The following is a 16,650-nucleotide window of genomic DNA, read 5'->3' on the forward strand; positions in this document are numbered from 1 at the left end:
GTGTAATAATGTGTATCCTCGTGTAATAATGTACATCCTCGCGACACTACATACATATGAATTCACATTATGCTATATACCATCATGACCCACCCACCCCATATGCAATTACCTCCATCCAACATCTTACTTCAATTTGCGCCCTTCAACTTCCTTAAGAGACAATTCGTATTGGCGAACGTACCAGTAGCAGAGCCCGTAGGAACCATCGATCGTGAGGAAAACCGCCAGGCTCCACAAAACCAGAGGGCTATTGAGCCAGGAAAAAGACTCGGGCCAGTACATCCAACGCAAGGATGCAAAAACCACGGTGCATGACGAACCGAGGAAGCGAGAAAGCCTAGAACGAATATTTAGAATTGACATATGCCAAAGGCCCTCGATGATTACATACCATAACGTATACGAGGCCCCGCGCGTGCTTCCCCGACATAATAGCTGGCAGATTCCACCCACGCTGAGGAGCAGCTGGCATACCACAGCACCCCACGAGTATGCAAGAGAGTGGCCAATCTCTGCGGCGAGAGCGAGATGCCCGGTGAGAAATCCCAGGGTAGCCAGGAAGAAAATGAGGGGCAGATTGCGCATGACCAGTGGGGCATGGCTCCATTCCTTGGGGGCGAATTTGATTGCTGCGTACATGACGCCAATATTGATGGAGAGACCGGCGATGAATACACCTTGTTCCATAAGACTTTTGGACGGATATATCAAACTATACACGACCTCCCAGGCGATATTGCAACACAGAGGCATTATGGCCATCCCATAAGTCTCGTCCTTAAATGATTGGTAAATCATTCCGACATAGTTGATCAGCCACCCGAGCCCCATTCCCAGGACAAAAAGGTCGGCAATGGGCTCCACGGCCCGATATTCGGGTGGAGCTTGGGAAACATCAAATCCATCCATGATTGAAATGAAGATAGTTAGTTATTTTGGTGCGTTATGGTCCTCTGATGCTAGTGGTAAACCGGAATTGCCCGGACAGGCTGTGCTGCTACTTCTTATTCCGTGCGGTGGAGGACACGATTGACGCTTCATGCGGTGATTGAGTGATTGCACGCAGGAGGTCATATGCAGTGATTCGTGCATGCATTTCCGTTGCAACCTCGGGGATATGCAAGACAGTCCCCCATGCAGGAGTTATGTTCCATGTGGGCGTATTAACGCGGATACACAGACTATTTCTGTCTCTTACTTCAACTTATAGACCAGAGCAGTGATTTCGTTTACTTTCCGGACGTGGTTTATGTTGAGGCGCCCATTCAGGAAGCCCACTATATGCAACCTGTCGTCCATCACACCGCAATTTCGATCTAAATCGCCTGCATGAGAAGTACTTTCTGAATACTCATAACGGCTCCTCGAACAACCTCCAGTGCCTATCAACTCCCATTTCTTGCTTTGTGTCACACCATTCAAATTCTGCGAGATCTCTCTACGTTACTTCCCCTTGACTCGATTCCCAGGCCCAGTTTAATATGACCACTATGCAAATGAACCCTCTGAGTGGATGGTCGCAGCCCTCGCTGTCGTATCTGACTCTAACGATGGGTGTTCTGGCACCGATTTTTGTTCTCTATATCTCCATCGACCGCTTCCCTGCGCCGCGGTGGTTGTCGAAAAAAGCCCAATTGATCGGTCAGAAGGACCCAGCAAGCACAACATCTTTAGAATGTCCGTATAGCTATATTCGCCAGCTATATGGCCACTATCATTGGGCTCCTTTCGTGCACAAGTTGTCTCCAACTCTCCAATATGATGATGCAGCCAAGTACAAGATGGTGCTGGAGATCATGGATGCCATCCACCTCTGTTTGATGCTGGTTGATGACGTACGTACCATGCCTCTGAGGATACCGACGCACCCCCAATTCTAACACTCCCAGATCTCTGACGGCAGTGACTTCCGTAAGGGGCGCCCAGCTGCCCACCGCATCTACGGCCCGTCGGAAACTGCCAACCGCGCCTACTTTCGAGTCACTCAAATTTTGAATCAGACGACAATTAATTTCCCGCATCTCGCTCCCTGGCTGATGCAAGACCTCGAGAGTATCCTCGAAGGCCAGGACCTATCACTCGTGTGGCGCCGGGACGGCCTCAAGAACTTCCCGACCACTCCCTTAGAGCGAGCCGCCGCCTATCAGCGGATGGCGTCTCTTAAGACAGGCTCACTCTTCCGACTGCTCGGCCACCTCGTGCTAGAGGACCGGTCGATGGATGAGACCATGACCCTAGTCGCGTATGTGCCTGCCCCCATCCTTCTCCTGCGGTGTCACTCCCTTACTGATGCTTGCTAGCTGGTACTCCCAGCTCCAAAACGATTGCAAGAATGTTTATTCAACTGAATATGCCAAGATGAAAGGGGCTGTGGCGGAGGACCTCTGCAATGGTGAATTGACCTACCCTATCGTGCTGGCCATGAACGCCCCCGATGGCCACTGGGTAGAGCTTGCGCTGCAGTCCCCTTCCCCCCGGAACGTGCGAAATGCCCTGCGGGTGATCCGCAGCGACAAGGTGTATCAGATGTGCAAGGATGAACTGGCCGAATCTAGCTCATCCATTCAAGACTGGCTGGCTCTATGGAACAGGAAAGAAAAGCTGGACTTGAAGTCGGTGTAACCAAAGAATGGCATTTTGAATTAGCTGGAGAATCTGTCGACGGAATGATTTTGGGATACCCAGCATTCAAGCATTCTATTGCATACATGGAACTTGGCAAATTTTCTACTACGCAGAAATGCGTAAGTTTCTGACAGGTCGAGTCCTGGGCTGGTCGCGAGACCGCAGGTGATTCTGCCCGGTCATGTACAGTAATACCGCAAAAGTCTCCGCGCTCCGGTCCCTATCATAAATTGGATATATATTCAACCACTGTTATTTAAACCACCATACCACACCTAATGTTTAAAATATATCTTAGTAAAATCCACACATTCTGAAGAAATGACCCCTGAATTCAGTAATGCTATTTTTAAACACTAAAATTTAGTATTCCACCCCTCAGCAGCAATGACAGCCTTAACCCTTTCATCATACTTCCAATCAACCCATCAATGTAAACCTGTGATATCTCCCTTCAGGCCTTAGTAATTAATTCAGAAAAATGCGCAATCAATTGCTATTTGGTGCCTTTAAGTTTATCAAGGTTCGGGTCTAGGCTATCAATGATTCTTTTGAGTGTGGCCTATACATGTTCAATAGGGTATAAGTCTGGTGAATACGGCGGCCAGTCCATCGAGTCAATTCCATTTTCCCACAAGTAATAACGAATAATAAATGCAGTGTGTATCGGGGAATTATCTTGCATGAAAATCCGCGTCGAATCCATACATAATCGAGGTAAATCTTCTTCGAGAACCGCAAGATATAATTAAGGTGTGGAGCCCGGAGCGCGGAGACTTCTGCGGTCCGAGTGTAACCCGAGGAAGGGTAAACCTCAACAATTGCGTATTCAGTTTTTTGTTCGTCGTGCTAATGAAAGATATCGATTTCCTATCTACAGTTTCATAATTGCTCATCTTCTCTGCTCATCTAATCGAATCTTATACCGGTCATAGCTTTTCCAGTGAACCATGAGAGGAAGAGTGAAGAGTCCCGTGGTCGGGCCCATCAATCAAAGTTCAATTAACCTGTTGCAGTCTAACTAGATGCGCATGACTATGCAGGCGCATGAATTTGGCCACGTAGCGGGTGGCTTGCGGGTGCCCGTGGTCGGGTCGGGTCGGATCGCAGAGGCGATCAGTGGACACCGAGACTGCGACCAGTTTCTACTGATTCAATCAATAAGGTCAGATCATTCTAACTATGAAAACAAGCCCAGATTCAGGCAAATTCGTGCCAAAGAGTCTACAAATCTTTAAAAAATGGATGAATGCATCGCTTTAAATATATTGATCAATTCATGCAATATATTGGGGTGAGCAAGGCGACTATTAGTCAAAAACCAGGGTGTGATTACGACCATTTTCCCGTGTTTGTTTCCTGTTTTTACTCTCAATTTTTAATTGGGGTTCGGGGACTTTTGCCATCTCGGGGACCTTGTTAGGTACCTCAGCTCACTTTTCTTTTGATCTGATCTATCATGTCTCATATCAATTTTACATGGATCAGATTGTCCTTTAATCCGAAGCGTAGTGTATCTTTACCAGTGTCAGAGCGGGTGGTCCCCTACATTACAGGTAATGCGCGGTGCTTGGATAGGAATCAGATGTCGATTGATTAGACCTCCTGGATTGTATTTTTAGTTATTTTGTTTCGACAGTCAGTTAATGCCCCATGAAATAAGCCCCCATGCGTTGTGCTGCCAGCTTCGAGCGGACTCCATTAACCATTAGTTCGCTTGTACAGGCTGGAAACTTGGATATCGATGTCCATGGTCAACTTGTATTCACTCTAGGCGTCAGGAATCGTGGTCTAAGACCACGTCCCGCTTGTTTGGCCATGATAACTCTAAATACTCTTGACGTATATATAACTGCACACGACACAAAATCTAGCAAATGAATACCCTAACAACCCGGGAAGATCAAAGGGGTCGTGATGTGGTTCTTTTCCTGATGAAAATCGGAGTGGACACATTTGGGACGATCTTGTCCCCGATCACCATATTCTTGGGGCGTTCTTTCTGATCGGGAGCAAATCGAAAGTCATAGTCGGCAAGGAATCGGCTAAGGATCGCCTTCATGACAAAGGCGGCGAAGAACCGGCCGGGACAGGCATAGCGGCCAAGCCCAAAATGCAGATTGGGGACGCCGGTGCTGACAAAGCCCGAGGTTGGTCGATTCTCCTTGACGAAGCGGAAGGCATCGAACGCGTCCGGGTCCGATATCACATCGGGATCCCGCGAGATGGGTCCCGCCGCCATGCAAATGTGCGTGCCTTTGGGGAGGAATAGACCATCTGAAAGGGTCAGATCATGCTTGACCACACGGTGAAAAGAGACTGCCGGGTTCTGCGTCAATATCATATCATCCCCAAATGGTCGTCGGGACGGTTGACTTACGCTCCCCTGGCGGATTGAATCGTTGTGATTCCTTCAGAAAGCTGTCCATGCCCTTAAGTTCAATGAGGTGTGCCTGCGTGGTGCTGTGCCAATCGGGGTTGACCTGCTGGATCTCGTCGCGGAGAGGCTGAAGCCATTGTGGCATGACCAGCAGGTCGTATAGGCTATGCGTGAGACTCATGGCGCTCGTGTGGACAACCGCCATACTGGTGATTCCGAGAAGTCGCTGGGCCAGGTTATGTGGATGTGACTCCTGCTCTGTCTTGGCAAGGTCCATCATCCACTGCAGAAAATCGTCAGGTTTTTCATAATTGGGGTCCCCTGACGATTCCATCGCCCGGCGCTGCTCAATGAGGGGACCCAGGAATTCATTCTTGATATAGGCAAGCTGATGATTCAAACTTCGACTGCTGGGTAATACTCGCCCAACCAAGGGTTGGAGAAACCCAGGAACTGGCCGCAACAGCCCAATGGTCACGAAGATGTTCTTGGTGTAATCGATCGAGGCCTTTAGCCATTGTTCATCCCGGCATAGCGTCTCTCCGATGAAAACACGAGCACCAACCCTGGCTACGAGACGCAAGAAGAGTTCGTATGGGTTAATTGCCACCCACTTGCCTCTCGTCCCAGTACAGTTAGTCCAATGCGGATACTTACGGCGTGCGTTATCATCTGGACATACCGTCACATTCGGGCAATTCCACCTCGTACGCGTGGTCAAGCTCAGAGATAATACGAGGGATTAGTCGGCCTGCGACAGGGGTTAGCGATCGGTCTTCCTGACATCCACCGGGCTCCTACCGATTGCCGGGGTCAACCGCTTTTGGATGGTCTCAGTGTGCAGGTGGCTGTCGGTAAGAATGGTCGTGTAATCACCGACATGATCCTGGTGCCATTTCGTTCAATGTCGTGCGAACATCAAGGGAATGGGCGTGGCGCTCTTACTGTAAAGGTGGCCTCGAGGGCATTTAGAGTCGATGCAGGCAATTGCCGTAGCTCCTCGGCGTACCGGGTCGAGAGGACTACGAGATCGCCATCGGCCTTAAGCACCTTATATGCTTTCTTCTTGTACTATATGGGCATTAATACCCATGATGAACCCACGCCTTTCTTCCCACTTACCTGCTTGTAACCGTCATAGATCACTGAGGCTGCCTTGGTATTAAAGAACAGACGGTCCACCTGATCGGGTATCCAGCCTCCCAGATACCTTACCGTCGGGACTTTGACATTGGTGCGGTAGGTTGGGTTGGGGAGGATCAAGTAAGCCAGGAGGACCAAGGCCACGGGGATCCAGATGACCGGGACCTCACCGCGGACAATTTGCCCGATACACTCAATTTGGAATACCATAACTGTTACGATGATATGGGAGAAGTAAATTCAAGTCGGGACGGAAGGGAGAGGGTTCGTGGGTCGGAACAAGTTACTGTTGGCGCTTGAAGTATCGATTCGGATAGCGGATCCTCATGGGTACTTCGATTCCATCAGTACTCGGTCACATGCAAGGCATTAAATCACCCTAATTACTGTATGCAAGAAGTCGCAGTCTAGTGCCTCGCCCGCAGTAGTTTTCCTGTATGTCTCAATAGTTCCGAATGGCCAGCTTCAGCCGGTACTCACAAGATTTCAAAGTTACATTCATTATTTATGTCTCCACCACCATAATGGAGAAATCAGATAGATGCCTCATTGGCTTTCTTTGCACAGCCCTTCTTGCATGAGCCGTGGTAAGCGTCCATCCTGCCGCAGCATGTGCACTGCATTCGACTAGAGTACCATATCTGGTGGAGTAAGGATACATTATTGGAAGGAGGTGTTTTCTCGTTTCTAAATCTAGCTGTGAAGTACCTCACATCCGGCCAATTGATCCCTCTTACTTATGAGAAACAGCTAGCCGTATTACCATATGACCGACGCGCGCGACCGTGCATTGGTCTGTTTCCCCTTTTGCAAGATTGTCACCTAATGCAATGCACATTTTTTAACCTTGGAAGTATCCTTGTATGTGGCTTACATATCAAAGATACTTAATAGTACATATCAAGCATCCTCGAATATCTTGTAACATAAGGTAGATAGAAGTATATAAATTCAGCTATGATTATGTTTGCTATACTATAATTTTAATTATAATAGTTCTAGAGTATAGGACGAATATCGCGATGTTACGAATTTGATGCGAGATGTATGCCATGGTTTTTTTGACGTTTTGCCGATCTTTCACTATTTTCTCTTTTTAATTTTTCTTTTCTTTCATCTTTTTGTTTCCCGATATCTACGCCTTCTTGGTTTTCCTTTTGTTCTGCTTCTCATTGGATCTATATTCATCCTGTTCCTGTTCAGGATCATACCCCGGTCTGCATGCTTCTGTGATGTGTACATACGTTCTTCTTTCAGAGCGATAGATTTTGGTCCACAAAGGCTATTTAGTGAAATAGTGAATATAACTTCAGAAGTACTATAAATCCATGAAGTGGTCATCATTGAGATAGTTGACATCATTTACACAGATTTTTGGTCTCCAAGGTATCTGGGAGACATTTTTAAATCTCCTGAACTGGCATTTGACGTTAAAAATAAAATGGAAGGCGAATTAGGGATGTAGTACGAGTGTCTACGCCACACAATCTTGAGTCTGTGGCACCACTTGGGCTTACATACTATCGAATGGCTGGCGGAATAATGAACAATATCATGACAGAGATGAATAGAGGTCTATATAAAAAGTGGTGCGTAAAGGGAGGCGAACTATTTCTGAGCAGCTATATGGACAGATCACGCAGCAAACTCTCGTGCAAACCAAGCGCGAACGGTCTTCAAAGAGAACGATTGCTGCGATTCTTTATAATTCCAAACAGCCCTCACTTTGAGATTTTTGGAAACCTGATCATCTGTAGCTTCTCGACCAAAGTAGTGCCCTTGGGTCTCTTGAGTAAATCCGAACATGGATTTCACATCCTCAAATCCGTGGTTTCCCGAGGCATCAAACGCTTTCCAGGTTGGTAGTACCGGCTGGAACCGTGTTTTCTTACCAGTCACTAGGCGTTGCGAGCATGTCAGCCTGATGTAGAGCATCTAAGGGTCGTATGCGCTTACCTTGTGCGAACGCCTCTGTCATTTTCTGGTAATTCGTGATCTCGCTCATAGCTTGCACTACCTGAAGATGATACTCTGACGGGGAGATGAGGATGCCGTGAACAATATCGCCGAAGTCATCCGCAACGCTGAGGAAGGGGATTCGCTCATCACCACCCCAGTACGGTACCTTCCATGTCAAATATCCCTCCACATCGGTCTCCCATGGGAACCCCCCCATGATGGATGCGCCCTGCTTGAAAAGGAAATTCTCTAGAAAGTATCCCGGGATGATGGGAACAAGATTTTCAAAGGCCCCCATGGAGCGAGCATACATCTCAATCTGGTTCTTCGCTGGGAGATTGTTAGCTGTCATGACGGGATCCAAGACAACTTGACTAAACGGAGCCTCCTACTGTCAAGATGTCGGAGAGAAACCGTGCCCTTGGTTAGCTCTGTACAGGCCGCTCCGGTGCTGTAGATCAAAGTCCTCACACCAGCCATGATGGCACTGTCTATGATTCTTTTGCCGTAATCAAACTCGGTGGGACCGCTAGGATCCCAAAAGACCTGAGGAACATCCTTTCAGCTTTACAATTAGGAGCATATAGTTACCGAAATCCACTTACCGGGTCGTCCGAATTGATATTTAGGAAAACCGCCCACGATCCGTGAAAAGCCTCGGTCATCTGGTTACTCTGGGACCCATCCGCCTGGACAAGACTAGCTCCCAAAGTAGAGAGTTCCTGTGCTGCAACGGAGTTGGGATTTCGAGTGATTGCCCGCACTTCAAAGGAATCTGGAGCGCGGAGCAAAGATCTCACCACCGACCGGCCTTGGTTACCGGTGGCTCCATACACCGTGACCAGCTTTCGTGTCTGGACCATGAAGAAAAAAGTGCGCGGGGTTCCTGAGAGTGAAAATTTACTGGTTTGGTCTCTGGCAGTGATAGGCACTCGTTGCAGTACCTCAAAGTGGGTCGTAATTTACTCGTGAAAATAGTAGCTCACGGATATCCAGGAATTTCTGCTATAGGAAAAACAATGCTAAGACTGAAAGAAGAGGGCTAGGCCAGCTCTATATCCGTTCTGTCACCCCCTGCAATAGGGTATCAAGTTGGGCTGGATACTACCTTTACACTCCTCGCGACTCGACAATACTTCAACTGGCAGGCGCCAGATGAGTAGTATTCCGCCAGCAACAACTGAATCATCTTTTCTACGATATTTTACCACTATATAAAATTATAAAAAGTAGAAACAAGAGATGATCCCTAAAAGGTAAACCACAAGAACGCTAAATAGTCCGTGGAAGGCCCTATTATCTCTGACTTGCTGGAAGCTTACCGCCTTGGTAGGGGTGTGCCGAAGGCGACAAACAATTGCGGGATGCACCGACTAGCTGACTGGCGATGAAGAAGCATCTTGCATACCAATCCTTAGACCTGAGACGAATGCATAATGCGTTTTCTCTAGTCGACGCATCTAGTCGACACATCAGATCGTTCCAACGACTAGCTGACTGCGGTGAAGAAGGACCTTGTTTGCCAATTGTTTGCTAATCCTTAGACCTAAGACGAATGCATAATGCATTCTCCCTAATCGGCCTATCAGCTTGGCTGGATGATGCGGAACCTGAGCATACAAGTGATCACTGATTCGGAAGTACCTGAGATGCATCATCAAGGATACGAGATTGGTATCGCACACATGCAAATGTTTCCAAGCGTCTCATGTATGTGAAAATGTGTGCTTTGTCCAAAATACACTGCATATCGAATTTCCCCTCACTGGTTTGCTGGGCTGGATTCACCGATGGCGGCTTAGATCACACGGTTCCATTCACGATGCAGATGTAGACACTAGCGAAGGTCGACCCTGAACAGACGGAAGTGGCCGTAAAAAACCACTAGATGCTCTTGATCCCTACGATTAAGGCTGAAGTGGTATTCCACGTCGTTCAGATATTTCAGGCGTCTCAAATTAAAGGACCGAGACCGGAGTTACTCCTGGCTCTTCTAGTGAAGGCTATTACCATCACTGAAGGTAGAATTCTCTCCCCTCAAAATAAGCAGAGGTATTCGCTGTGATGATGCCCGATGTCAATGCCTGGTGGGTGGGCGGATCCCTGCTACTGGGGATTTGGGCCGTCGTCGTATTCTTTTCTCCCGATCCCTTGGCTCAGTATCCATTCATCAATAGCAGGCGACCGGGAGAACTGTTCTACACGCAATCCAAGATTCGCTTCATTACCCAGGCGCGCAGCCTGCTGAATGAGGGTCTCTCCAAGGTGCACTCCCTTTCCCATCGCCGTGGTCTTGGCTGATGTATTAATATTACTCGTTCACGATAGACGGACAACGCTTTTCGTCTGGTAACAAACAACCGGATCCTCCTCGTACTCCATTCCAAGTATCGGAATGAGCTTCGTGATCACAAGAGCCTTAACAATGCGAAGCCGCCCGAGGATGTACGTGTAACTTTCCGTAACTTCCCAGGCAATTAGTATGCGGTAGCCCTAATTCAACAGGATTTCTTCGGCTGGCTTCAAGGATTCGAACCCTTCAACCATGAGAAGACAAACCCCAAAGTCTTTGCAGCCATGGTACGAACCAAACTGACTTCCGCCATTGGTGAGTTCATTCGGTTCAGTTTGGGATATTGGAGTGAACAAAAGTTAATGGCGTATTGCCTAGGCGCGGTGGGTATCCCGCTCTCCGAGGAGACAGACTTTGTTCTCCAACAGCAGCTCACGGATAGCCCAGGTGAGATTCTTGAAGAAATTGGTCTCGGAGAACTGGATAGACCTAACTGTAGTAGAATGGCATTCGATCAATGTGAAGGAGACTTCCCTACAGCTGGTGGCTCGCCTTTCCGCAAGGATCTTCCTGGGCCCCCAAGTCTGCCGGAACCCAGCCTGGATAGGAATCATGATTAACTACACTATCGAGGCATTTATGACCGCCGAGAAACTTCGAATGTGGCCTCACTGGTTACTCTGGCTGGTTCATTGGTTTCTGCCCTCCTGCAAGAAGCTACGCAGCCAAGTCCAGGAGGCGCGCGGCATTATCTCACAAGTTCTACAGCAACGAGAGCGAAACCGGAAAAGCGCCTCTCTTGAAACGGAAACAAGCGATGGGGTAGACACCGTCCAATGGTTGGAGGACTGTGCTAAGGGAGGCTACTATGATCCAGCCCTGCTTCAGATGGGTCTGGCAGTCGTGGCGACTCATACGAGCGCGGACCTTTTATCACAGGTTATCTTTGACCTCTGCGAACATCCTGAGCTACTTCAGCCACTACGAGAAGAGATTGTCATGGTCATTTCCCAGCACGGTTGGAGTAAGAATGCAATCTTCAACCTCAAGCTTCTAGATAGCGTCCTGAAAGAAAGCCAACGCATGAAGCCAATGCAGATCGGTCCGTATACCCGTTCCCCACCTTAAAAATGATGTGACTGAAATTGGATCTCGGAGTTAGTATCACTGTACCGGTATGTGACGGCAGACATTACACTGAGTGACGGGACCCTGATTCCCAAAGGAACCTTTATCGCCATGGTCGATGACCACTCCCTGGACCCGAACTCTTCTTACACCAATGGGGATCAGTATGATGGCTATCGGTTCATCAACATGCGCAAGGTGCCAGAGCGAGCTCATCAGACGCAGCTGGTCTCAGTCTCATCGGATCACACCGGCTTCGGCTTTGGCAATCATGCTTGCCCTGGACGATTCTTTGCGGCTACGGAATTAAAGATTGCCCTCTGTCATCTGCTACTCAAGTATGACCTGAAGCTTGGTGATCAGAAGCCGCAAGCCATGACGTATGGGTTTGGGCTTTCCAGCGACCCGTTTACGCAAATCAGCGTTCGCCGCCGCCAGGAGGAGATCTCATTGGCGGTCGGTGAAAGTTGATAAAAACAAGAGCGAGAGCCTGTATTCAAAGTCACACGCGGAGGTATTAGTGGGTACCTCAGGGATGGCCCCAGATATTTGGCTGTAGTGAACTGGACGTCCTATCGGCTGAACGTTGCCTCATTTCCTGTAGTGGATATAGTTATTTGGATCACCTGCTTGAGAAACCCAATTTATACCTTTATGTGATGGAACTGTTCTGGCTGGATACATTCGACATATCCATACCTAGGTCCACGATCAGCGACGCCCTGCATCGTAAAGGGTGGTCAAAGAAGACGACTCGACAAAAAGCTAGGGAGCGAAATGAGGATTTACGTGGTGATTACTGTCATCTGATCTCGGAGTTTTGCTTATACCACCCCGTCTACGTAGATAAGTTTGGGTGTGATGAGTGAAGAAGGTTCAGACGGACCGGCTGGTCTCTTGGTATAGCACCAGTCCAAGTGTCCAAATTCCATCATGATCTACAATATCAGATACTGTCTGCATTTGTACGTATCTACTTCTCTTCTATAAGAATCTGTTCATGTATTAATTTATTCTACTATTTCGAGCCTCTGACCCATCCCAGATCTCATCTCTTACCTGAACGATAGGTGTGCTAACCCTGTACAAGTACATTGTGACACGCGAATGGGGATGTTGCTTTACCTCACCAAAGGCTCTTAAACAGGTAATAGCTTGCAGTAGTCCAAAGTTTGCTACGGGATCGCATATCAGAATGCCACATGCTCTCCTCATCTGAAAATCTGGCCTCGCGAGTGAAACTTAGGGGCAAGATGCAGGGTCGGTGTAAAACAGTACCAGATTGGCTTGCTCTAGTCTTACTTCTCGTCCGCTTCTGCAAGAAGGTCGAAATCCAAATACATATTGAATATTTAGGATATGCCTGCCTGGTATAGGCTCGGCGGGTGCTGCCCGCCAGGTAGGTGCACTGAATTTCTCGGTGAAGTAATGTGTCTCGTGCACCACAAGTTCGCGAGCAAACCGCATAATGGAGACTGAATATGTTGGTACTCCGTCATAGGTGATGATGCACTCGCTCACCCATAGATGGCCGTCGCCTGAGATCCGTAGCACGGTGAAATGCCGGTCAGCCGGGTGTCCACCACGCTGTGCAGAAATTGCCGCACGACCTTTGAAACGCTCCCCTGATTGCGGGTAGTCGAGTATCGCGTCTACGGCATAGATGGAGTATTCGGCTTCGGTATCACTGTCATCCGATACCCGCCAGTGTTCCTCGACTGACTTACCTGCTGGCTTAGCTATGCCCTTTGCTTAGGTCACTCTCAGTAAGTCAGAGCGGTCAGGTCACGCTCAGTGAGTGGGATCGGGTTGCTCAGTGAGGGATCATCTGGCTTACATACGGGTCAGGTGATGCTCAGTGAGCGAAAACAATGCTTATATAATACTCAGGGGTGTGCTCAGTTTTACTCAGTGAGCAAAAACCGGCAAAGGTGAGCACTAAAACGGAAAGGGAAAGCCAAGACTTGTCAGACATTATCCTGTCTATATGCCCTCCAGAATGCAAGGGCTTTAATATTGAACAACGCGACTGCGTGGTCTACCATGACTGCCAGTCCCACAAGGACTGCTCTGGTGGAGAGCACATCTTCACCGCAGGCCCACTCAATACTAGCTCGGAACAGAACCGGTTCGGCGAAGCAGAGCGTTGAAGTCGGCATGTCAAAAGATGAGGCATACAATCTGTTGTAGCTAGAGTGCTTGCTTGTGGCTTTAATTAAGCATTAGTAGTCAACGGTTGAACGAGATAGTCAGCATCGGGGAAATTCCAAGGCATACGATGAGAAGCTATTTAGCTCGTTTTCTCGAGGTTGAAGGATCGTGGGAAAGCTGAGGAGACGGGCTGATTTACCAGTTATTCGTGGATGTATTAGGATCTAGCTTCACTTAGTGCGAGCATTGGCCAGACAGAACTCAAAGCTATTTTACAATATCGAAATGGAGCCTCAACCGATCTGCAACAAACTTGACAATCTGCAGATCAAAATCCAAGAACTAGACCAACGATCTAGCAAGAGGCACCAGAAGGCACGTTCTTACACTTGCTGCTAGTCTTACCACCAGAGATCTTGTTACCAGCCCAGGTCCAGTCAGAGCAAGAGCCAGAGCCGCACAGGATGTAGACATCGGTAGCGCTGCTCTTAACAGTTCCGGAAACCTTCTCGACAGTGAGGCCAGTGATGGGGACACCGGTGGTGGGGGTGCCAGTGGGGCTGCCGTTCTCGTAGTCCTGCTCGATGACGATACCGTACTTGGCGATGTTGGACAGCGCGATGTTAGAGAAGGTCACGTCCGCGACCTGGCCGGTAGCCTTGTAGATGGTCTTGACACGGATGCCGTTATCGGAGTTGGTGACGGTCGAGTCGGAAATGGTCACGTTCTTGACGGTGTTGTCGTCGCGGCCGCCAACGGAGCCGATGGAGAGACCGTGGCCGCCGGAGCAGGTGCCGCCGGTGAAGATGATGTTCTGTTTTGTGTGAGATGAGTGTATTCCTTAGAGTATGGATATGTTAGGTTCTTACCTCGCCGGAATTGATGGCCAGGCAGTCGTCCTGGTTCTTGATGTTGGCGTTGCTGATGGTGATGTAGGTGGACTTGCCGACATCGAAGGCATCGGTGTTGTGGCCACCGCCGCTGTCACCGGCGGAGTTGTCGATGGTGATGCGGTCGAGGGTCAGGTAGTCGGCTTGCACGCTGAAGCCCTGGACCGGGGTGTTCTTGACGTTCAGGCCGGAAATGGTTGAGTGGTCCAGAGAGTGGGCGTAGAAGAACTTGGGCTTTTTCTTGCCGCCGTTGGTTCCCTTGCCGTCCCACCAGCTGGCACCGCCGCCGTTGATGACATGGCCGGACGCACCGGTCACCTCAATGTTCGTGCCGGAAACGCTGATGAGGGGACCGGTCCACTCCTTGTACCCGAAGGTGGTCTCACCCTTGAAGGTGACCTGGACAAAACAATTAGATATATGATTCCAAGAACGCAATGTTGTAGGAGCCTACCTTGGTGCCAGCCTTCAAGTTGGTGAGGTCGAGGGTCTGGCCGGCAGGGACCTTGATGTTGTCCAGGACAATGTTGGAGCAAGACTTCTTGCCAGCCTTGGCACTAGCAGCGGAGGTGAAGGTGCAAGTCGAGGAAGAACGCTCAACAAGCTCGGAAACGGCAGAAGGAGTTGGGGCAGCAGAGACGGCAGCGGCGCCGAGTGCCAGTATGGCAACGAAAGAGGTACGCATTTTGAAGAAAAAGTCCGATCAACAGACAATTAAAGAGAGTGGATTATTTAGGACTAGCCTAAATGAAGTTGAAATATGAAAAGAAGGAATGAATGGATTGGTTTGAACAAGCTATGCCATGCCCTTGGCCCTGGTATTTAAACCCTCCAGTCTACAGGGTTTCCGCATCCTACCCCTGCACTAGCACCACGGTGAAACAAAGTCAATATCATCTGCTATCATGTCGACCCATGCTATCCACCGGCATGACTATTGGTGGATAAACCCGGTCTCTCGGTATGCAGGGACAACCTTCTAGATTCTTTAATAGATTAACCTAAGGCTAAATCCAGAAATGGCAATCCTCCGAAACTACGCAGATCCACACAATACGGAGTACACACAACGAAGCCGAAGGGGATTAAACATAAGACTCGGGATATAATCGGGTAAACTAGGTCCGGGACCAGCTACTAGTTTCGGCTTGGAATGAACTATTGATTTGTCCAATAGGAATCCACCGCTGTTGACATCTACACACTATAATTCGCGCCGTTAAAAGCTATGTGGACCCTTCTCGAGCTTGTGTTTCAAGAATTGGATCTTCGATTTTGCACTTAGGGCTTCGGTCCAATACACTCGTGGCGCTGAAACACATCCACTCTCTAATGTGCTTTATAGATTAATTCTTGCAAGATTTTGGCAATGTGATAAAAGGGCATTAGAAATCAAGTCTACAGTCTTCTCACCTGTACTCTGTAGATTCCCGAACAATCTACAATACACTTATATATAAAGAACTGGGTAAATGTATAGTCTCTGGGTTAATCGAAATGGAAATGTTCAGCCAGTCGACAAGCATTGGGAGGTATAGTTCCAGGGCCAGATCAGGATTCACAAACAAACCAAGGACCACAATCAGCCACCGAAAAGTACAACAAAAGTACTCGTTTATGCATATTAAGGGGAACCCTGAGATAATCAATTAAGTATAGGCAGCCATAAAGTAGGGTCTATACGAATACGGTCATCCGGGAATATAATTCTTGCATCTACATACTCCTAGGCCGAATTGACATCAATATGCCAGCATTACCTAACCGGAGGTCTGCGGAGACCCCTGGTCTACTTGGAAGATATTCTTTCAAAGGTTTTTTGACCTGTTCTAGACCGAATCCTCGCAACCTCGACTCCTGAAGTATTAGGATGCTGAATATATCTTGGCCTGAGGCATCCAATCGATTGTATCCACAGCTTATGTAGTTCAGCATCTAATAATGTTATTGTCGAAGAGATGCAAAGAAACCCAAAACAAACACAAAAAATTATTCATCTCGCAAATACTTCGATTGAGGTAGCTCATCATGTGTTCGCGTGAATTGCCGAGGTCGGATTACTCCGCGCCAATCTGAAG

General features: G+C 48.5%; 6 protein-coding genes across 6 annotated transcripts; 2 read left to right on the plus strand and 4 right to left on the minus strand.

Moving 5' to 3' along the window:
- Nucleotides 1–126: 126 nt before the first annotated feature.
- On the minus strand, nucleotides 127–912 carry pyr4 (meroterpenoid cyclase pyr4; the record flags this gene model as incomplete). Its single annotated transcript, XM_057236213.1, has 1 exon — nucleotides 127–912. One exon carries the CDS (start codon nucleotides 910–912, stop codon nucleotides 127–129), a length of 786 nt encoding a protein of 261 aa, XP_057103016.1.
- Nucleotides 913–1,484: 572 nt separating this feature from the next.
- Nucleotides 1,485–2,625, plus strand: N7529_000683 (terpene cyclase; the record flags this gene model as incomplete). Its single annotated transcript, XM_057236214.1, has 3 exons — nucleotides 1,485–1,838; nucleotides 1,893–2,245; nucleotides 2,304–2,625. 3 exons carry the CDS (start codon nucleotides 1,485–1,487, stop codon nucleotides 2,623–2,625), a joined length of 1,029 nt encoding a protein of 342 aa, XP_057103017.1.
- Nucleotides 2,626–4,531: 1,906 nt separating this feature from the next.
- N7529_000684 (cytochrome P450) lies at nucleotides 4,532–6,361 on the minus strand (the record flags this gene model as incomplete). The annotated part of the gene is made up of 6 exons (XM_057236215.1): nucleotides 4,532–4,947; nucleotides 5,009–5,626; nucleotides 5,691–5,759; nucleotides 5,810–5,894; nucleotides 5,954–6,079; nucleotides 6,131–6,361. 6 exons carry the CDS (start codon nucleotides 6,359–6,361, stop codon nucleotides 4,532–4,534), a joined length of 1,545 nt encoding a protein of 514 aa, XP_057103018.1.
- Nucleotides 6,362–7,786: 1,425 nt separating this feature from the next.
- N7529_000685 (NmrA/HSCARG family protein) lies at nucleotides 7,787–8,973 on the minus strand (the record flags this gene model as incomplete). The annotated part of the gene is made up of 4 exons (XM_057236216.1): nucleotides 7,787–8,049; nucleotides 8,108–8,440; nucleotides 8,503–8,656; nucleotides 8,716–8,973. The coding sequence occupies 4 exons, from the start codon at nucleotides 8,971–8,973 to the stop codon at nucleotides 7,787–7,789; spliced, it is 1,008 nt and encodes a 335-aa protein (XP_057103019.1).
- Nucleotides 8,974–10,174: 1,201 nt separating this feature from the next.
- On the plus strand, nucleotides 10,175–12,002 carry N7529_000686 (cytochrome P450; the record flags this gene model as incomplete). Its single annotated transcript, XM_057236217.1, has 6 exons — nucleotides 10,175–10,375; nucleotides 10,439–10,555; nucleotides 10,616–10,718; nucleotides 10,782–10,850; nucleotides 10,906–11,505; nucleotides 11,566–12,002. The coding sequence occupies 6 exons, from the start codon at nucleotides 10,175–10,177 to the stop codon at nucleotides 12,000–12,002; spliced, it is 1,527 nt and encodes a 508-aa protein (XP_057103020.1).
- A 2,035-nt stretch (nucleotides 12,003–14,037) lies between these two features.
- N7529_000687 (glycoside hydrolase family 28 protein) lies at nucleotides 14,038–15,257 on the minus strand (the record flags this gene model as incomplete). Its single annotated transcript, XM_057236218.1, has 3 exons — nucleotides 14,038–14,496; nucleotides 14,552–14,971; nucleotides 15,027–15,257. 3 exons carry the CDS (start codon nucleotides 15,255–15,257, stop codon nucleotides 14,038–14,040), a joined length of 1,110 nt encoding a protein of 369 aa, XP_057103021.1.
- Nucleotides 15,258–16,650: the final 1,393 nt, after the last annotated feature.

Source organism: Penicillium soppii (assembly GCF_028829465.1).
Source record: "Penicillium soppii strain IBT 18220 chromosome Unknown utg000001l, whole genome shotgun sequence".
In the NCBI taxonomy this organism is placed as follows: domain Eukaryota; kingdom Fungi; phylum Ascomycota; class Eurotiomycetes; order Eurotiales; family Aspergillaceae; genus Penicillium; species Penicillium soppii.